Raw genomic sequence first — 22566 nt, forward strand, 5'->3', positions numbered from 1 at the left:
ACTTTAGATTTCTACATTTCTGCAGGGTGAAGATTCAGTGTAGTGAAGCTGATTTTTTTGCAGAGTAACTTGTAGCTTAGCTCACTAAATGTTTCTGGTAGCTTGCCCAACACTGTGTACAGCTCTGAAAGTAGTCACTCACTCAGTCAGGCAGATGGTCACACACAGAACCATGTGCAGGGCTGACCCTGGCTGTCAGCCAATGGACAACTGGGTCCTGCTAATCACAGCATGGAAATGCATTTCTTGGAGCCAAACTTAATTTAGAAAATTGTATGGTTTTTACCTTTAAGAAGTTATGCACTCATCAGTCTAAAAAGTACTTTCAAAATTTTTCTAAACATTTTTCAGCATTTTTGTGAATAGATAAATATCTGTGACCCAAATTGATGCTTTTTTAAGTTCTTTGTTTGAAAATTCAGGGTTTCAATTGTAAACCTTTTCACCAAAATCATACCCTACCTCTACAATATAGCTTAGAAAATAAACATCGGGGATTTTTAGGGGGCAGAAGTCAAAGGTATTGAACTTCATGTGTATCATGATTTTACATTAATAATAAAACTTTTAGTTCAGTAAGATTAAAAAAGATGCACACAATTTTGGGGTGAAAAGCATTATTTTTGATGCATAGATTTGTTGACATTTTACATTTCAATTTTTGTTTAAAGTTGCGTAAAAATGGTGCACCCAACTGTTCGATAAGAAAAAAGTTTCCAGGAAAGTCGCCCCCCTAGACTGTCCTTTGTTTGGACTTAGCCCTGAATGTTTGACACAGTAGCTCTACCCCTTCTCTTTACACAATAAGTTACACGACACCATTTTATAACGTGAGGATCAAATAAACCTCTGCATTAAGTGTGGCTCACCTTGAGTGAGAAGGACAGTATTTTAATGCATCTGCCAAGCTTTCGTTTATTTCATTCCTGACTTAAATTGTTTGTGCGCTTGTTTTTGAATGAGAGAAGTGCTACTCCACATCATAATTTTTAAATGGAACTTAACTGCAGAGTCATCTGATGAAGATCATCATAATCATCCGATTTATTCTGAAACTGCAGTATGAATTCAATCTGAAACTCCTGTACAGAATGGGTGGCAGACAATTTCTCATCAAAGATGAGGTCTGAGATAATATTGCAGTTTATAGTTTAGTCTTTTCCACACTGAAGTGGTCCCACACACTAAAGTGAGCAGCGAGCCTGTACATGCAGCCAACTGAGGTTTAATGCTTTGACACTTAGCTCACTGACACTAGCGTGAACAGGAATTATCTCTTTAATTAGTAACCACACACACACACAGCATAAATAAAGGCAAATGTTGTTTATGCATAATCACATTTAGTTTATAAAGATTTTCAAAAGGTACAAAAAATGGCAAAACAAGTCAACAGTCTCTCTCTGTTTATACATTTACTTTAATATTAGCAATAGAATAAGTTAACAAAGATGTATGCATTAAACCAATCAAGTCAGTGGTCCCAGGCCATGCTGGGAAAGTCTTAATTCTTCACATGTTAAAGCCTCTGTAGAATATAGGCAAGGCAATCCATGCTTAAGATTAGGGTCTTCTTCAAATAGGGCAGTAACAGACAGCTGCTGAGTTGACCTGTAAGGATTATATGGTTGGATTAGCAAGGCTGTCTTAGGGCTCTGATATGCAGCCTGACTCCAGCTTGATGTTAGTTGCATGCAGAGGTAAAGTGCTGCCGTGGTGCAGCAGCTGTACAGCCTTTGCTGATTTGTACACGCTCAGCTGGGTCTCATCTTTGGCGCCCTCCCTATGGCCAGATGTATGTGACTCCATTGTCTTTATTAAGTCCATAATGTTGCTCTTGTCCATCTCAGCCTCCGCAGCCATAGCCTCAAGCTGCTCTGCCGTCTCGCTCATGTCAAACCTCTCGATCTCAGAGTTGACTCGATGTAGCTCCTCTGGAGAGTGCCTTTGGGAGGCCGAGGGAGAGAGAGGGCAGAAACCTTGGAGGTGAACCTGGAGGCTGCAGTGGTGGAGATAGGCGCAAGGGCAGTGGGGACACCGGTGAGGTCGTTCTCCAGTGTGGAGGCGCTTGTGGAGCTTTAAGTGGACGAACTGTGTGAAACGGGCTGGGCAGAGCTTGCATTGGTAAGGCCTTTCACCTGAGTGTAACCGCTGGTGGGTCTTCAAGTTACTTGTGCTACTGAATCTCTTATGGCATACCTGCATAAAAAAGACCAAGGAAAATATGTTTATGAACTTGACAAATTATGTATACACTAAGGTTAACAAAATTTTTTGATACTTTTAATACCACATTTTTAACAACATGATCCCCATCATTTGAATTACTGATAGCATGGAAAACATGTAGTGCCTAGGACATCTGTGTTTCCCTTGTATCCAAAAAAAAGTATCAGGTACTTGTTGTAACTGCTGTCATATAATAAACGATTCTGGTACCTTGAAAACTCAGTCAACTTTACAGATGACCAACGGGCCTTAAAGGAATAGAAATACATAATGTAAAACGGGGATAATGCTGTTACTATTTCTTGTATTGAAGCATCTTTAGGCAATTCTTAGAGAAATTCACGGCATAGTAAAAGTAAAACTTATTGTAACATTTTGAATTGCTCTTTTAATCATTCTTTTTTATGGATATCACAGCCAAGATATGCCATGTTAGTTAGTTATCTTTTGAGGTAGCCTTCCACTAGGGCTGGGCGATTATGACAAAAATCAAAATCACGATTAATTGAACTTTTTACCCTGATTACGATTACTTAACGGTTATTCCACCCCCAACCTGCTACTCTGTTTGTTCTGAAAATACTTGTATAATTTTGAAACAAATAACTGAAAGGAAGAGGCACTGATTAACAATTTGCAAACAAACACACATCAGCTGAAATGAAAATCTTTTTTTGTAAAAAGTCACATTTTCCTAGAAAAGTAGAAAATAAACACATTCTGTTTCTTGCTTACAAAATAAATTATTTTCATACTGATATATAAAAAGTAGAAAATAACTTTGCTGCTCATGTTGCAGTCAGCTTTGTGTTTGAGTTTTAGTGGACTGGATGGGATGGTGTCATATGACTAGTACTTCTTCTTCTCTTAGGTTTCCAGCAGGCTACATGCCCTGCGACACCTGGCTACCTATCACCTGACTACACAGCCAGTTTGTTTTTAAGGGGGTGATACATTAGTAGAGGGAGAACAACAAGGGACAAAACTGAAATAAATGACACAGCAGGTTTTTGCTGGTTAGAGGCTCTAAATGTCAGTTTTGATTATTTTTCGATTAATTGTCCAGCCCTACCTTCCACCTTGTTCCTTGCTCCCAAAATGCTTTGCATGAGTTATGGGTGGGAAATTTGTGGTCCTTCTGTCAAACTGTGCTTTTCCACAGTGAAGAGACACTAATGCTGATTAGAGTGATTCGGAGATCGACATGTGAATATCCTAATCTTTTACACCTCAAACAGGATAATATGATTATTTCTCTGTCTTCTGCTATCAAAGGATGGGAGGACAGTATACACAAGTGGTCTCAGATAACATACACAAGTACAGTGCATTCATTAACTATTCATAGCCCCTTCACTTTTTCAATTTTGTAATGCTGCAGCCTGATACAGTAGAAAAAACTAATTTCATAGTCTGCTTGGCCTTCATGTGTTTGGCTCTAAGGAGAAGCTTCCATCTCCTCAGTTCACAACACTGGGTCTGAATATTATGTAAATGTGATAGTTCAGTTTTTCTTTTTAATACATTTGCAAAAAAATCTAAAACTCTGTTTTCTCTTTATGGGGTCATTATGGGGTAATGAGTGTAGATTAATGAGTAAACAAATGTAGCATCAGGCTGCAACACAACAAATTGAAAAAAGTGAAGGGGGTCTGAATTCTCTCTGAATACTCCGATTTAGTGGTTATGTGGTTATTAGTACAACCACAGATCCCAGAAGCACCAGCATTTTGAAAGGACATTTCATAAAATATAACTTAAAACTTACAACTTATATCAGTTAAATTGAAGATCTGATTTAAAAATCAAAGCCGTTTTTGCTCAATTCAAAGTGAATTTCTTTCAAAACAGCTGCTGCTGTTGGTTAGCCACTATGGTTAATTTTCTTTCCAGAGTTTCAACAGAAGTTCCACCCATAATCATATCCATAGTAGCACCCCTAGAAATAAGGTGGATCAGTGATATCTAGTATGGAATGATCTACACAAGTTCTCCCTGTTTCCTGGTTTTTACTAAATATTTACAGACATTCATAATGGTAAAACTGATCTCAAATTTTGTGTCATGGCTGTTTCAAACATGCACTTCACATAGGCCGTACCTTGCACTCATGAGGCTTCTCTCCTGTGTGAACCAGGTAGTGTTTCTGCAGGTGCGCCAGCTGAGTAAAGTTCTTATTGCAGGTCTGACACCTGAAGGGGCGCTCTCCACTGTGCACTCTCAGATGGACCTGAGGATGTTTGTTAGAGATAAGTGGTTTGTAATTCTCAAACCGCTCTAAATGGTGTGCAGTTGAGCAAAAACATGATGAAGAGGAACTAACCTTGAGGTTGGAAAGCTGCCCAAAGACCTTTCCACAGATGTTGCACTCATACCGGATCTTTCCATTCTGCCTCTTGAGGGGGTACGACAGGGTTTTGTAGCCAATCATTTGTCCGCTGAGTTTGGTCTTCCTGAGGTCAACTGCATCGTCTGTATTGCTCTGAGTTGCAGAGATGGGTTTTGCAGGGAGGCAGTCTGAAAAGGCGGCCATGCCCACTGGTGGTGAGCATCCTCCAGGTGCAAGTGATGGCAGTGCTCTGTGACTCTGCGAGGTGATCATGGATGAGGCACTGGATGTGGTAGGTAAAGCGAGGTCGGCTTGTTTGAATTCTCTGAGGTTGTCTGAGGGGATCGTGAGGTAGTTTGTCCTTTTGGTCATGAGGTTTTTGTTGTCTTTGAGCTCCCTGGTTGGTGAAAGAATGAGGTCTTGTTTGGAGTTTGTTAGTGACCGTGTCAAGTCTTTGTATCTGCTGGCCAGAGGATGGAGGAAGTGTGCATAATCATTAAAAGGCAGTAAAGGAGATGGGAGTGTTAGGGGAGGTTTCAGTCGCTCACTGTAGAGAGGGTATGAGTGAGGTAGGATGCCGTTAAGGCCGAGTGAGTAGTGAGGCTGTAGATAGGGAGAATTCCTCAGAGCAGGATGAATCTGACCACCAGGCACAGAGGCCTCTTGGTAAGGTTTAGCTGCAAGTGGTGCCTGACTGTGCTGGAAGTTGAAGTGCAGACCATAAGGGGCGGGACTACTAAGGGCTGGCCTTTTGGCAGCAGGAGGGCTACAGGATGGCAGAGTGACGTATCTGTGACCATGGATAGATTCTGATGTTGGCTGGATTGGGTAGACGACACGTGGACACAGGGGTAAAGCTGCTGAGAGGGTTGTCTGAGACAAAGAACTGTCCATACGAGTGATGCAGGTTGTAAGAGGTTTGGAAGGCTCATCTTGGAGAATTTCAGAGACACTGTGACCTCTTTTCCCTGTCGTCTTCTCCTGAGCTTGACTATGTTCTGTGGAACAAAAAGAGAATAATAATGTCATCACAGTGTTTTGAGACGAGACTTGAAACACTTGACAGAGGGTGCAGACCTGATTGAGGGGGTGGGGTGTTGTTCCATAGTTGAGGGGCCTTTACTGTAAAAGTTCAGTCACCTCTTTGTTTCGTTTGTGACTAGAACGAAGGACAGCCAAGGACCTATGTCTGAGGATCTGAGGGGCCTGGAGGTCAATTACGTAAGGGCTGAGGAGGTCAGATATGTAAGATGGTGCCAGGACATTTAACACAAACTGAGCAACCATAAAATCTGCCCTGAAGTGTATGGGAAGCCAGTGAAGAGCGGCTTGTACTGGGGTGATATGATCCCCCTTATAAGGGCCAATCAGAAGCCTTGTACCATTTGCAGTCTGAAAGGGATCTTTCCTATCTGAAAGAAACATGTTTTAACCATTGATTTCACTTTCAAGGGTGAGGGTGGAAAGATCACATAAGCTACTAGAGACCTGTTTGTTGGTGTTGGGGAGACCAAAGAGAACCACTTCTGTTTGCTTTCATTCAACTGTAAAAACATTTCAGCCATCCATCATTTAATGCCATGTAGACACTTTGTTAGGGCGTTAAAGTCTGACTGACTATTTGGTTTTTATGAGGAGATAAAGCTGTGTATCGTCAGCGTAACAGTGGTAGATTATATTGTCTTTCTATAACTTTACCTTATAGAAGCATATAAATAGAGAAGAGAATGACACCCAAGGTCTTGAGGTACAACAAATTACCACCTGACAGATTGGACAGAATCTCCTTTATAAACTGCAAATAATTTTGATGCTAATCGATGGCTGTCACAATATTAGAAATGCCGACTACATAACTTTTAGTCAGTCTAGTAGAAGACATAAAGTTGGAGCTGAAGTGAGTCTAAAGACAGGAGATGTAATTGCTTTTACAATGCAGATGTATAATGGCTGCCAAGCGTCCCAAGCGTCATTTTGACTTGTTGGCTTTGCATGTCCTGAATAACTAACACCACACAGATGCAAGATACAGTATGCACATGTGTGGTAGAGGCGGTGTGGAAGTGTCAAGACAGCAGCAGAGACAACTACAGCTGAAAGTTTAAAAAACAAACAAGCTGGGGCAGAAAATTCTGTTTTAGAAATTGATTTTTAAACCTGTACCAGTCAAGTGTAGTTTTATCATTAAATGCATTTTTGATAAAGATGTTGGGACACAATAAAAGGAAAACAGATTATTTTCTTGCTGTCTTTTGTAACAACCACATCTATAACTGCAGTCAGGCGAAAATCAACAGTTAACACAGTCACTAATCAAACCGATTTACCGGGAGGGTTATGTCTGTACAGGGATGAAAATAAAGGAGAAACAAAATGCAGGCAGTGTATTCTGACCACCAGTCATCAGCCTGAGCTGATCTGTTATTGATTGTTGATGTTATTTATGTTAGTCCTTATCTCAGCAGTGAAATTATAGTAAATTTCCTAAGTGTTTCCTTGTTTGTAGTTTACATCCCACACATCCCACAGTTATATGGCCTTAGCCAGCATTTCTCAACCTTTATCATGTAAAAGCACCCTTTAAAGATGTAAAAATCTCAAGTCAACCTTGTCAAAATATCCTGATAAAAACTAACTTTCTACATCCTTATGCCTTCTAAGAAATTCATGTATTAACAGGGTACATCTCTAAAGCAATCTCTTAAAACGTGTAAATGCCTTTATTTTCGTGGAATGGTCATGTAGAGCTTAAAGACACACCTTAATCCATTGTGGCACAAATCCTGAACTGGCATAAGCCTGTTCATTCCCTGATCTCAATACTGATGTGATTCAAGGAAAAGGACGTGCATGACCCTTATTTTAATATACGCCAGGATTTGCAATTTATGCTAATTTTTGGCTGATTTTAAATCAGTTTGAAGGCACCCCTGACAATGCCAGAAGGCATGGCATCCCTGATGAAGAAGGCTGGCCTGAGCTATCTCATGTGCCCTCAAGCAGTATCTTCCAGTATTACATGTAATGCATAGGGAAGTATATTTACAGGAACACTAATGATGCAGAGAGCACAAGGTGAAACAGCCAGTATATCTCTGGTCTTAAGCCTCATGGCAATCATGTAGATTCCTTGGATTTGAATCGGACACTTGCAGTTCTACAGTCTTTGCTCTTCTTACAGGTGAATTCATGTTTTCTCTCACAGTATAGCCGGCAGACAGTATCATCATTAAACTGTTTGACGCATAACCACTGATCATGCTCACATGTCCTTGTTAAATCACCATGCATCTCCACTTTCAGTCCAACCTGTTTCTATATGGAGATCAGATAATAACCACATGCTTATTAATCAGGTGTGTGCATGTATTTGTGTCTGTCTGGGCCTTGTCTCCCAGACTTTCCCCAAGAAAGTGGACACCACATGTATAACAAATGACTTCTGATCAGGATACTGATAGCACAAAGTTAATGGGCACAGGATGCTATTTGCATTAAGTGATAGCCAGTTATGTTGCCATCACAAGCAGGACTGGAATTCTACAAATTTTTGTTTCTGAAATCTGCATTTCATCTTGGAAAATCCTACGGCTTAATACCTAGGAAGTCATGAGGAGGGATTCAGCTTATCCAACTTGCTCCAGAATAGACAAAAGACATGAGCTGACAATCAGAGGAAGACAAATATAGAAGTATGCATGTTCATTTCACTCACTGGTGAACACAATCAACTTCAACCCACGCAGACACAGAGAAACCTTTATCTTCTCTGTGTGCTACCCTTCCCCCTTTTCTGAGAGGCCAGCTCTTAACAAACAAACAGCTGACACTCAGTGAGATATCAATCTGTCAGCAGGTCTCCTCGTCAGGAAGTTCAACTAGTCACTGGAGCGCTTCCTACCTCTCTTCCTTCTTAAGAGCCAAATAAATAAGAGGAGTCGTGCCAGAATGCTGTCAGCACCTCAGGCGGCCTCTTGTGTGCGCGTTTGCATAGTAGTGTGCGTGTCAATGAAGATTGCGGTGTGTGCATGCGGTCGCTCTGCTAGCATGTGCGCTCTTTGTATTTGTGAATGAAAGCCAAATGCTTTGTGTGTCAAAGAGCTGCCAGCTGTGTTTCTGTGAGGGGTTTTTAAAAAAAAGGGAAACTGAAACATTGCCTAAAGTCCTGAAAATGGTCTCATCTTACGCAGGTACTATGGCTATACCTGGAGACAGACCCTCTCTGCTTTCAGGACTCTGCTTCTCGCTCTTTGTGTCTCATTCAAACAAAAGAGCTGTGGGTGTGACTGAGAAACTTCTTAAAACCCACACAAAGACTGCATCAGTCAGCTTGTGCTTTGATTGGAAGCCTTACTCGGCAGTGACAGTAAACCACAGGCATGTTTTAGGAGTCTAGAAACACTCCAGTCATTAAATCCCACTTCTAAAAAACGTACCAGTATTTTGAATGGCCAGTTGTCCCAGTGGGGGGTAGTTGCAGCGTTGGGCGAATTCAGTGCAGTACCACACCAGTAGCTCCTGACCTGGCTGGAGTGGTTTGATGGTGTAGAAGTAGATTTCCAAACCGTTCTGGCAGGCAACCAAGTTCTGCTCCTCCACAGTGTAGGCCGGGTTGACGTAGCGCATCCAGTTGCTCCGATCCTCGTTCAAACCATCTACGATGTGGTGTAAACAACCTTCCGAGAAAATCTACAGTGTAAAAGAACCAGAAAGATGACAAGTTCTGTGACACAGCTGAATCATAAATGCGACACGTTCTGGATCTGAAATCATGATGTCACATGTTTCCCTAAGCTTTATGGTAAATACTATATTTTCCTTTGAGCTGGCATTGCTGCAGCATTAGTCATGCCAAAGCAACACTGAGAGACCGTGTTACTGAATGACTGGGTTGTGATACTGGTTCTGCTGTTATGCACTTTATTTCTCTCACTGATCCCCTTAATATAGAATCACTGCTGACCTTTTACTGCGCTTGGTAATCTAGTCTTCTTCAGCTGTTCTCACACATGCACCCCTGATGATTTCTAGTAAATTTCAAAGGAAACTTCCCCCTAAAATTGTACAACACTCAGATGGAAGGGGGGATTCTTAGGAGGCATAAAAACCCTTAGGTCTTAATGTTAAGAAGAAACACATGATGGCCGGCAAAGCAGAGTGCAATACTTTGATGACAATTTTTGCCTCTATATTAATGGTGTGTTCGACTGGATTTTTCAACAGTATGAAAAACTGGAAAAAGATATTCTGGTGTGGAGAAAGTATGAGATAGGAATGGGTGCGTGGACCCGATGTGGCCGTCATTATTCAAGTAATATTTAATTACTCACAAACTGTGATACCTATCGTTTTAGACTGTAATATTTCAACTCATTTAGAGTTATAGTGGTCACAAAACTTTCTAAGGTTAGTCTAACTGAATATATTTGGTAACGACTGGTAAGAATTAAGAAAATTATGGCCAGTACACAGAAGTAAGTATCAATCAAGTCATGGCTCTAGCCCAGCGAGCCAGATTACAGCAGCAACTGTAATCTGGCTACAGTAACTCTCAGGGCACACATCACCTCCACTCATTCCAGTCCATTCATTCCTGTGGGAATCTCTGTGATATGGCGTTCCTGAAAAAGTCCTCTTCTCTGTAATATTGTCATCCAGAATGTGCCACAAGTATGGCAAAAAAGAAAAAAAATCATTTTTGCTGTGGATTTCAGAAGTGCGGTATGATGGTGTGCTAACTTCGCGAACAAGATGCTAACTATGTAACAGGCTTTGATGAGTCATGTATTTATCAGCTTGTTATGAATGAATTAGTTTGCTATGACATTTGTCATGATTTATCAGCTGATATGAAGTACAGTCAGATCATCTTTCAGTCTGACAGAAAAAAAGACATTTAAGTGAAAAGCTAGAAGGTATAAATAGACAAAAAAAGATCAGTTGGCATACAAGTGATATTTGACTGGCTAAGTGAGTTAGCTTAGCTTAGTTCGTTTGCTTATAAGTCATTATCATGAGCTTATTCTACAAGACTATAATCTATGATCAGTGAGCTGTTAATTGCTTTTAATTCAGTTTTTCCTCAATAACCTCCTTATTACTGCATATTAATAACTTAATAGGAAGTTGATACACATTAATTCCAATCTTGATATGTTCTGCTTATTATCACCTTTATAAGGCAGTAGTACCACATGAATAGCTCTTAATTTATCTGTATGGTCTATTATTATGAAACGATGCTTAAAATTTCTGTTCTATTGATATCCAAATAACTCCTAACTAAACCTTTGTGTCTCAAATATGTGTATCAAACTAAAGGTCAGGTTTTGTTCTTCATCAGTTCACTAGTAGGTTCACACTTAATAACTAGTAATATTCCACATTCTGAAGTTTTCTCTTTACACTTAATGATGCAATAAAGCACACAACAAATGCATCTGATGAAGTGTATGCTTTTAAAATAGCAGTTTAATTAAAAAATATATAATTCCTGTCAAAAGAAATGGGTAACACTTTCTACAATGCCTACCTCTATTACACATTATAAGTATACTTATAACGCACCTATAATACTGTATAACCATGGTTATAAGCACCCATGACTATTCATTAAGCCTCCTAAAGGTCATCATAATAAGACAATGCCAGGGGCTATAATGACTTATAAACATACTTATAATGTTTTGTATTGCACATATAGTTACAAGTATTCATACATAGTGTAATTTCATATACTATCCAAGGAAAAATGGTTGGGAAACACTGCTCTAAGTCATGAAATTTCTGTGTTATAAGCAGATACTATCCATTGCAGACTGGTTATAAGTCATTGCAAGTAGGCATTAATTGCTTCCAGTTAGGTGAAAATAATAAGATTAACAAGAAAAAACAAACAAAATGCTGTTATATTCATTTCAACATTCAGGCAAATTCAAAATATAGAAAAAATACTAGTTAATAAGTGATATAATGATGAACAAGACCTGACTTTAGTTTGGGGTGCATATTCTGAGTTACAGAGGTTTGATTTAGGAGTTATTTGGACACTAAGAATAGAAATTCTGTGCTTTGATTGTAATTAATGTGAAACAACTTCCTATTACGCTATTCATGTGCAATAATAAGGAGGTTATAAAGGGAAAACTCTAAGAAAACAGCCTTTCAGCCATAGATTATGGTCTTATAGAAGGTACAAGTAAGCTTCTCATAATGACTAATCAGCAGTTGGTATGCTAATAATTAGCATGCTAGTAAGGAGCTAGGTAGTGCTGAGAATTGTACCCTAAACTAAGGTCTTCAAAATGAAATTTAAAAAAGGTGTGTTTAAAATAGCAGTATCAGTATTGGAAAAATGAGTTTGGAAATATCAGCTTATCAGATATTGGTAATAAAGAAAAGAAAAAAAAACAGTATTGGGCATCCCCAGTAAAACATAATAAGCAAGTACTTGAGTTCTTTGGTGTACTAGTTCACAAGGTTGTGCAAGTACTAAATTCAATCATTACAATTGCTCATGCCTAGTATTAAGCAGTGAATTATCCTGACATTTTTTTCTATGAAAATTTTGGTTCACACATGCAGCTCACTCAAAGAACTTAGGCCAATTTTCAGGAGTGTTGTCAAAGTGTGAATATAGTATTGAAAAGTTGTATCTCTCTTAGGGCTAGTTCTTTTTTTCCATCTGCTTCTTGAAGCTGTGCTGTCACTTGACTCATGGCTGAAATGTTAACAGGTTGTCTGTGTTATGGCTGCTGCAAGCCCTTGCTGGAGTTTAATGATTTCACGGTTGTTGACTGTAAACTATAGAACCTAATAGAGCGCATGTGTGTAATGGAAGATGTCCTGATGCTGCTGCTTTGTAACGCGACATTTCTCAGGCTCAAAGCCACTTCCTTGCTTAGTCAGTGTGAGAGCTCATGACTCTGGAGAAGTGCGGACATGTGTATGGTGTATTTACTGGCAGCGATACCACTGCCGAGAGAAGCGGAGAGAGAGGAGGACCGCTGCGTCACTGAAACCAAACAGCTGTGCATGAGTGTGACCTCAGAAAGTTGCAGAGAGAGAGCTGGCAAACACACTCATACATCTGATCTAGTTGCATTTTAAAATACCAAAGCACTGGTGAACAGAGTCGTACTTTCACAGGATGTCAGACATTGACCACAGCTGCTAACTCATGCCACAGCAGCATCTCCAGAGGAGGTACAGGATGTTAACAGTCTTGAAAACACAAAGATGAATTTCACACGTAAATCCAGAGACCAACAGACGCCTCACTTACCCTCCAGAAGTACTTCCTGTTAGCGTCTTTCAGCAGCGTTTCATTGGTGTAGCTTTCCCCAACCAGTGGGCCAAAACGTGTCCCCTTTGGAATCAGCTCTTTACTCGTTACACCCAGCACCTGTTGACAAGGAGGAAGTGGAATCATTATACAATTTGGAGGCCAGATGGATGCTCTAAGAACTGAACAACTCATTTAGAGGGGTGAGAGTCCTGCAGAATACAGTCTACTTATGAAATGACTCTCCAAACTCTTCTTGATTAACACAAAGGATCAAAGATTTTGCAAGGCTGTGACAGAATCCATCCCTCCCTTCACATGCTGAATATTTCATAAACCAATCACCCAAGTTATCTTCTGTTTCTACCCCATATTAAAATTTCACCACCACTCTTGTTCTGCTCGCTGCAGGTGTGAAACTCAACTGTCTCGAGCCTCCGGGGTGTGGAAGAGAGGATAAGGTGTCATGGGCACACCCTGACCAGTCAACTGCACCTTGAGCTCTGTGTTTAAAACCGCCTAAAGCAATGGAAATGTATTCTCTCTTTCATCTTGGAGTTATACTGGCACGGGGGTATGTAGCTTGACGAACCACTGTGTGCTTCACAGTGGATTTTATCTCCGGTTTATCCTGCTAGTTTTACCCCCATTGGCTCTGTCTGAGGGATTTATCTGTCCTTTGGTGTCACCCAGACTCCAGACAAGCCTTAATAGAAGGTCAAAGTGGTGGTACAGGTATTTCACTGCAGACACCTCACCTACTTCCTGTGATCTTGCCTGATTACCATCTTTGCGTCTACAGCGGCTCAACCCTAATCTTGCTTGAGGAAACTTAATGTTTCCTTTTCATGAATGGGCCATTGAGTTAATCTTTTATCATGCATTTACCACAGCAGTCTGTCTAGTTAAACATAAACTATCTTTCATTATAAATAACTGTTACTGCCAACATGCTTGATCCTTAATGTAGAGTATGGCGTTATCCCTAAGGTGGGTCCTAATGTTTACAGTGTAATTGTGTGCTTGGACAAAGGCTTGGGAATCTGAGGTGCCTACTAATCATAGAGACCCCAGGCAGTGTGCAGAATTAGGCCTTTCTTTGCCTTGCCTAAACACATACATAGCAGAGAGGAAGGGCTGAATTTAGACAACAACATGTCAAGTACTTCCTGTCTGAGGATGGATGAGTGGATGGAAGGATGTTGCTGTGACGCAAAGAGCCGGCAGTAACATCAAAACATAAACAACTTTGTTATTCCCTTGTATAACCCACTTAAATATATGTTTATGCATCATTCTCCTACTTTGGGTTTTTTGAGGAGAGCTAAAGCTGTAAAGTTTCATTCTTTGATTTTTTTTTGGTACCTTTTTAAGTGAAATATTACTATTTTGTGAACTAAAAAGTGCAGGAGTTTTTAAAAAATCCATCCTTTTCATGCACATGTGCCTAGGAGAGGATTGCACCTATTGACAAATTGCAATCCACTTCTGTACTGCACACTGTCCAGATGACAATATTACTAAAAATTTCTGCAATTTAGGAATTGAGTTTGCTTGCAAGTTTTGATAAATGATAACAAAGAAGTTTCCAATATTTAGTGCATAGGATGTCCATAAGGGGGCCCATGGAGGTCAGGAAAATCAAGGTCCATCATTATATTAATCTGTGATAACCATATTATGTTTTTAACCTAAATAATAACCTCTTGTGTCAGAGCATCATAAAATTACTTTTATTTATTTTGCTTTAGTACAATATAGTCTTTTTCAAAATGTAAACTGCTTTTCTTACCTTTTATTGGTAATGTTTATAATGTGAAAGGGCAAACTGAACTACACCATTAGGACAGTAATGTCAGACTTCATAGCTAAATCTTTTAGTGTACAAATGTCAGGATAACAGGAAATAAAGTAGAAGAAACTGAGTGGCAAAAAAATGGCAAAAAGTGGTGATACAAGGTTAAATGAGGCAAAGGTTGGTTAACAAAAGGGAAGAATTGGTAGGAAATGGTGCAAAGCAGTTTAAAAGTAGTGAAAAAAGTGGAATCATTCAAAAATTCAGAGAAAAAAACAAAAAGGATTAAAACTGGCAAAAAAGCTGCAAAAATTGTCAGATATAGTGTAAAAGGATCTAAAGATAAAGTAGATAGATAAGATAGAGAAAGTACTAAAAACAGGTTTAAAGTGTTACAAAAATACAAAGATGGGTAGATAATGGTGGAAAGTGGTTAAAAATGGAAAAAAAAAAGTATGGGATAAAAGTAGCAAAAAAGTTGCAAAATTGCCCAGATAAAGTAGTAAAATGTGGTTTAAAAAATGAGTTTAAAAATTGGTGAAAAATTGTGAAAAGCAGTTAAAAAATTGGTTGAAAAGATATAATTTTTTAAAGTAGCGAAAATAGGTTGATTAGGAAAAAATGGGGAAAAAATTATGGGTTTAAAATAGCTAATTAGTGACAAAAAATGTGTAAAAAATGCATATATGGGTGGAAATTGGTGAAAAGTGGTTAAAAAGTGACATGAAAAATTGTTTACCAATGGCAAAGGTTGATGAAGATTGGCAAAAATGGGTTAAAGAGGCAAAAACTGGCACAAAAAATATGTTATTATTGGCAAAAAGTTGCAATAATGGCCAGATAAGGTAGTAAGAATGGGTTTAAAATGAAGCAAAAATTAGTTAAAAGTGGAAAAAAATGGCTAAAATTGGGGGGGGGGTGGAAAAAAATTAACATCAACAGTGGTTAAAAAAAAAAAAAAGTGGTTAAAGAGAGGCACATATAAACTTATGAATCTAATAACAACTTGACACAGCTCAAAAATGAGATACCTGTTAGCCAGGATGCTAGCACCGATGCTACTGATCCAACACACATGCATTCATATCATCAATACGTCACATTTGGTGAGGACCCATTCTCTTGTTTTAGAGCCCCAGCCAATTCTATGGACAGGCCTGCCGAGGACTTCCATCTTTGCTGCTCTGTTACTGAAGCAGATATTGCTGCCATTTGATTTTATGTCACATCCTATCTAAGTTCAAAATTCAGGTAAATGTATGATGCCAGTGGGGAAAACACAACGTTAGGTCCTCTTTACCTCTGCAGAGTCATGGGAGCGTTTTAGGGCCAGGTTCCTGGGTAAGGATCTCTCAGCTCGCGTCCTGCGCTTGTTTTCACACTCCTCTTCAAGAGGCTGGTCCTTCACAAAATAAGTGCACTTTTTCTCAAAGTGCTCCTCTCTCCATGATGTCATGTCTACGTCTTGTGTCTCGGGCATGGCTGCTGTGATGATCTCTGAGCTTTGCAGGGATCTTTCTGAGGTTAACATGGCTGTGGTGTGCTGAGAGGAGGAGGCCTAGAGAAAAGATGGAGACAATGAAGAGTGAAATACATCAAAAGTTAACTTTTTAAAATTTCAATCCTGAAAGAATACTAAAGAATACTGCTATTGGCTGTTTCAGGAGGGTAAAACAAAGAAATGTTGTAAGACAGTTTTTCCATCTTATATGAATGCTACATTTTGGTTGTATCCACAGTAGTTTACTGTATTTTACTATACATTTCCTTATGCATTCTCACATAGCCTCACCCCAGCTTCACATGGAAATTTTACTAGGAGAAAGTTTTGCTAAAACTTGTGCAGTTCTCAGGTTTTCTGGAAATGTTATTGAGTTCTAGCAGTGAGTGATGTCCAGTTGTTGAATGAAGACACCTCTCCATTCTCCTTTCATGACACAATTGAAGGGGAAAACAGAGACATCCAAACAACATCTGGATTGCCAAGGAAGGTCAAGTTTTGAATAGAGCTATATTTAGACCCCAGAGTGTGAGGTATGACAGAGGAGACAGCAACAAGTCAGGGATGTTGAGGAGAAAAGGGACCTGGCGGAAACTCTAACTTTCCCATCAACAGGTCCTACCGGACAAACAAACTTCAAAGTGGAACCTCTTTCGTGCTCACTGCCCCATCGCCCCCACTGTCCCCTACATCCTGTGAGTCTCTGAATCACAACCCCCAGGCTTTAAGGGAGGTTCCTGTGAACGTCATCCCCGGAGCAGGACCACTTTCACAAGGAAATCAGCGCTCACAGTGAATCGACCAGACTTCCTCTTAACTAAAACTTGGCTTTTAGCCAGATCTAGACTCTCTTTCTCTTTCTTTTTTGTCTCTTCTCTACGCTATCTATGCAACCCTTCTTAGAAAAATTTGTCAGACAGCTGTGAACTTCCTTTCACATGCTCCTCAGTTTGCTTCTGAGATTGTGCGAGATAAAGTTGGTGATATTTGGTAGATGCTCATGTGCGAGGTGTCAAAAGCTTCAAGTTCAAATTTAAAACTGTGTGAAAAGTTGCATAGCCTGAAATACAAAAATCATGCATCTTGAGTTTAAATTGGAGGACCAACTTGCCTCTCAGGATTCTCTCCAAACTCACCCGCTGATCTCATAGTAGCACCCAATAAAAGTATATAAAAGAACAAAGAGATAAGATTTTTAGATGACGTTTCACTCCTATTTTCTCTGAAGTGTGTCACCACAGCAGCTGACTCGAAATGACTACCACAAGCGTGACAACTCACTACGAAACCCTTGAACCTGGTGACACAGCATTAAATATACTCTGGAAATCAAGACATGAGTCAAAGGTGTACAGCTGTGGCTTGCATAGAAACGTAACAGGTTGAATTTAGAAGGGTCTCTTAATTTTACTCAGCCATTCGCAGTTTAATTGTGCAATGCCAGAAATATTAAAAGACATTATGAAGTAAGCACTTTTGGATATTTCAGGAAGGCAAGATCAAGCTATGTTTAACATTTTTTATCAACAAATGTTCTAGAAAGGATGTTACACACTTACCGTGAAGCCTTGAGAGGAGCCACACATAAGGCAGGCTGTCAGTGCCCTCCTTTAAGCAAAAATATCTCTAAGCAACCAGCGTCTTCGCTGTCTCTCTCTCACTCAGACCCGACCTCAGTATCCTGTGTACCTGTGACTGCGCGACTGAACCCTCGAGTGTCTGACTCTTCGCTTCTTGCATGGGGTGGAGGGAAGGTGTGTGTCTGAGGCAGAACAGAGACAGACAGACCAATGCACTCCCTTCTCCTCTCCTGCTCCCTCCTCCCCTTTGCCCCATGACTCCACCTTGGAAGAGTGTTTGTGTATTTGTGTGTGTGTCACTCACTTGCCCCCAGGCATGAGGCTTTCTCCAGGCAGAGGGGGGTGGGGAGGGGGCTCTGGCTGTCACACAGCTATGTCCGGATCAGACAAATACATCTTCATTTTCTGACAGCCACCCACTTCATCTTCAGGCATACCTGTGCTGTGCGAGGAAGTCAAGGGCAAAGTGAGGGGCAGATGAGATCATGCTTGTGCTGAAGCAGGATTTGGAAAGTTTCTTCAACATGTCATTTCAGTTCAAACTTTTAATATGTAAGAACAGCTCTACTTTCCATAAAGGACTTGAAAGCTACACAAATGTCAGAGTTTGATACTTTTTGACACCACAGGTTCGAAACAGTTCAATCACTGGCATTTTAATGATTGATAGAACAGGGAAAAAAATCAAAACTTTATTGAAAAATTGTCCTTGATCACATTTGAAATACAAAGGTGACTACAAGTGAGTGAAGGAGCACTGCCTTTATTGTACAAATCTGTCAGCAGTATTTTGACTTGGCAATTTTGACAGTTTGCAAAAGGTTGCCTGGAATATTTGTATATTGAAAAGAAGAATTTAACACAATTATTTAATTCAGATGTTTCAATCAGACCTGCTGCCCCAAGTGTATAAAATCAAACACCTAGCTATCCAGTCTGCATCTGCAAACAGTTTTGATATAAAAAGGGGTCGTTCTGAAGAGCTCAGTGACTTCAAGCATCTGTAAGTGATATTATTCAAAATGGAAGCATTTAGGAACAGCGAGAGGCCATCTCCATAAAAAGCTCCATTAAAGTACATGTATTTGAAAATGTCATTACAGTCCCTGTTGGGTTAGTTGATACTAAAGAGGCTTGTTTACATGGCAGCTTTTGTCATCTAAGTGTGTGAATTGGGAGGTGTGAGCAGCTGTGTAAAAAGTGCTATGAGCAATCAGACACAACTCAAGTTTATTTACCAATGTGAACCAAATATATGTGACAACGGTTCCTTAACTTCTCATGATTTTGACTCAGTCATCATTAATAGAACATGAAAATAGTCAAATGAGATGCAAAAGTTTTTCTTGGTTTTGCTGAAGTCAACTTTTAAAAATAACTCTCGATACAGTAAGTGCATTGATGCTGATTTATTACAATGAAATCCACTCCCCACTCTTATTCTGCTACAGCTGCAGGCTGAAGGACTTCCAGTCAATGCATCAGTGTTTTCTGTTTGACTCACTGACACTTGCTGATGTTGAGGTTATGAGCATAGAGAGGTGAGGCAGAATTGTAAAAAAAAAACTTTTCAAAAACACAGACATACATTTTGAACAGAGAATAACTTGGGATACTAAAGCCTAGCACACACTAAGATATTTTGTTTTTATTAAGTGGAGACAAATTATGTAAGATGGAACATCTTACACTACAGACACACCTCTACAGAACCATCTGAAATCTGGCCTTTGCTAACTTGGTCAAAATGGGGGGAACGGGCTGAAAATCTGCACAGTTGTTGTGTAGTATGTGCAAGTCTAAATGCTTAAGGCCTTTGACCCTATAGGTGTAGTGTTGTACTTTGTATCATTACCTATGGATAATGGAAACTATTTAAAAAATATAAATTCATTATCCCTCTGCAACAGCAATAGCTAATGCCACCAGTATTATGTTTCAGACTGTCCATTCAGACCATTCATGTAAATGTGATAGCTCAAGAACACTGTAAAAGATTTAAACTTTCTACCAACGTTAACTCTGACACAAGGATGAACTGATTAGATTTGGGGGTCATAGGTCAAGGATATTGGGCCTTGTGTTCAGGCCTGCCCACAGAATTGGTTGGGCCCCTGAAAACCCCAAAGAATTGGTCCTTGCCACTTTAAATTTTTTTTTTTTTGCTGCATTTAAACCCTTTTTCACTACTTTAACTGCCATTTTTGCCATTTATTTGCCACTTTTAAACCATTTTTGCCAATATTTCTCCATTTTTGTACCACTTTTTTTCCATAAATTTTGCCACTTTTAACCCCTTAATGTCACAATTTAACATTTTTTCACTATATTTCTTCTTCTTCTTATTTATTTATTTTGCCTTTCTTGATTTAATTTTGATGCTTTTATCCCATTTTAGCATCTTTGAACTTATTTTGTCCACTCTGTTGCCAACTTGCACCACTTTTTTTGCCACTTTTAACCAATTTTGCCCATTTTTGGTACCTTTAAACAATGATTGCCACCTTTTAACCGATTTTCACCATATTTCTATTTTTTTTACACTTTTTGTCTTACATAACCAATTTTTGCAGCTTTTTACCCAATTTCGGGTTCTTTGAACTAATTTTTGCCACTTTTTACTCATTTTTACCACTCTGTTACCCCTATTCACAACTTTTATTAGCCCATTTTGGCCCCTCTACAACCACTTTCACCATTTTTTTCCACCACTTTTGCCACTTGTAACCTATTTTTGCCGCTATTTGCCCATTTCCACCATTTTGTGTCATTTTTTGACACCTTTAGCACATTTTTTCTCTTTTTGCTTACTTTTTAACTGCTTTTTTACAATATTTCTGCCCATTTCTACAAATCATACATCCCAGCTCCCAGCCCATTTTCTTATTCCACCAGTGAACTTTCTTGCATTTAAAAAAGTCAGGTAAGTTCTGAAAATATCTTTTAAAGCTATTGGTAAAGTAAAATGCAAAGTAAGGGAAAGATGCAAAATAAAGTAACTTACAAATGGTCAAGAAGGGTGTGTTTTGCAGGAACTTTTCTTTTTTCCTGTTTCTCTATCAGTATACTTGTGCCCAGCTGTCCCTCTGTGTATCTCAGCAGGGTTTTAATGTCCTGAATGTGTTGTATTTTGTGTCATGCTGCTGTGAGTTTATCTGCAGCCGTGTTTTCACCCCGCTCCACTTTCCTCTTGTTCTTTTTTCTCTAAAGGCAACATTTGACTTGGATGGCTGCCAGTGCTCTTATGAATTGTCTGAATTTTAAGGCCCGTCATCCACGCGCTTGACACGCGACATGCTGTGAGCACTCTTTTCGCGTACATCTGCATGCTTTTTTCTATTCATAGGTGCATGTTTTTGTCGTGCCCACTTTTCTCACTCACTTTCTCCTCTTCTGGGAAGTTTGTGTTGCACTGCCATGTGTCAAGTGGATGCTACTCCTCGACTCTGCTTCGTTCCTGCGGTGTTTTGTCCTTCTTTTCATGCTTCCTGTCCAACTCATCACACCTGACCAAGCTACTAATTATGGCTGCTGACATGAGCCACCATGTAATTTAAAATCCACTTCTCTCTTGCTGTTTCGCTCTTTCTCTGTGCCTTCAGTCATCTCATTCATCACCTTCTATTCACCTCAACTCTCCTCCTCCCCCTCTTCCTCTGTAATGCACCTCTATCTGAACCTTTTCTTTTCTACATCTATTAGTCATAACAACAAGTAAGTAATTCACACAACAACATTATGGACTCTTCTTATGAGTCGTACACAGGCTTGAGATTGAACTCAGATCTGGCTACGTGTAGGTGGATGTCGTGTGGTTAGCTGGTAGTTGGTCTACCTGATATTTGACATGACATTCTTTGAATGACAGGACGGTGAGCGGCTTCATGGAGTCGTGAAAATGACAACCCCAAAATGTGGTGAATGTTGGACTTGAAGAACAAGCTCACTGACTGATAGCAGACTTATCGATACTTTAAGAAGAGTTAGCATCTAAGAAACGTAGAAAAGAAACAGACAACACATTTTTTTTGTTGTTGTTGTTGTGTCCAGGCTTATATAAACTTTAACTGGACCATATGCACAAATTTTACTTCAAAGTTGATTTTTGTTTGCCATGAAATGCCAATTTCTGGAGCAGGAAAATGTTCCGACCGAACCCTTTAGTTTTCATGTTTTCAAATTGTCTTTGGGTGTTCATGAGGGGCATTTATTTCAGAATATGCACTTTTTCACTGAAGCTGTGGCCTCATGTAGATTCTTGGTTCACTTACATACCCATCTGAGAAGATGTTAACCACTGGCGTGTCAGATACTGATGGCGGTTTTACCGCCTCTACGTTCTTAACAGCAGACACCTAAAAGATGTTACGCAAAATTATAAAAATCTGACGGCTATTTTAATTTACTATTAAATTCATGTACCTTTTATATTATTTACTTCATTACAATGAACTTAATATGCCTTAAATGCCTCTATCTTGCATTAATTATGCAGCCGTTGCTAAGATCATGCTAGCTAGCTAGCAGATGCTAAAATTAGCTAGCTAGCTAACATGTTAATAGTTCATTTAGGGTGCAAAGTGTCCATTGTTCCACACTCAATTCATGGATGGTTTTGAGTTTACCAATACTGCATTTGAGTAAACTTCTTAGTGTGAAGACAGTTTTCACACTAGTGCACTTAAAATATGTAGTATTAAAGCAATTTGGGATACTGTGCATGTATTAGCCAGCATGGAGGGGGTTATAGTTAGCCTCTTCCTCAGCCCTCTTGCTTTTGTTTCTTCATTGTATTTCCGTTACCAACTCATCTCTTGGTTTTCATGAGAGACATTTATTACAGAATAT

At 39.5% G+C, this 22566-nt stretch overlaps 1 protein-coding gene across 1 annotated transcript; it reads right to left on the reverse strand.

Moving 5' to 3' along the window:
• Positions 1-1388: 1388 nt before the first annotated feature.
• On the reverse strand, positions 1389-17834 carry prdm1c (PR domain containing 1c, with ZNF domain). Its single transcript, XM_041805736.1, has 7 exons — positions 17698-17834; positions 15938-16195; positions 12843-12962; positions 8995-9247; positions 4553-5556; positions 4331-4459; positions 1389-2199 (listed from the first exon to the last, which is right to left on the reverse strand). The coding sequence occupies exons 1-7, from the start codon at positions 17722-17724 to the stop codon at positions 1648-1650; spliced, it is 2343 nt and encodes a 780-aa protein (XP_041661670.1). The 5' UTR covers positions 17725-17834; the 3' UTR covers positions 1389-1647.
• Positions 17835-22566: the final 4732 nt, after the last annotated feature.

The sequence above is a fragment of the Cheilinus undulatus genome, linkage group 14 (genome assembly GCF_018320785.1).
Source record: "Cheilinus undulatus linkage group 14, ASM1832078v1, whole genome shotgun sequence".
NCBI lineage: Eukaryota > Metazoa > Chordata > Actinopteri > Labriformes > Labridae > Cheilinus > Cheilinus undulatus.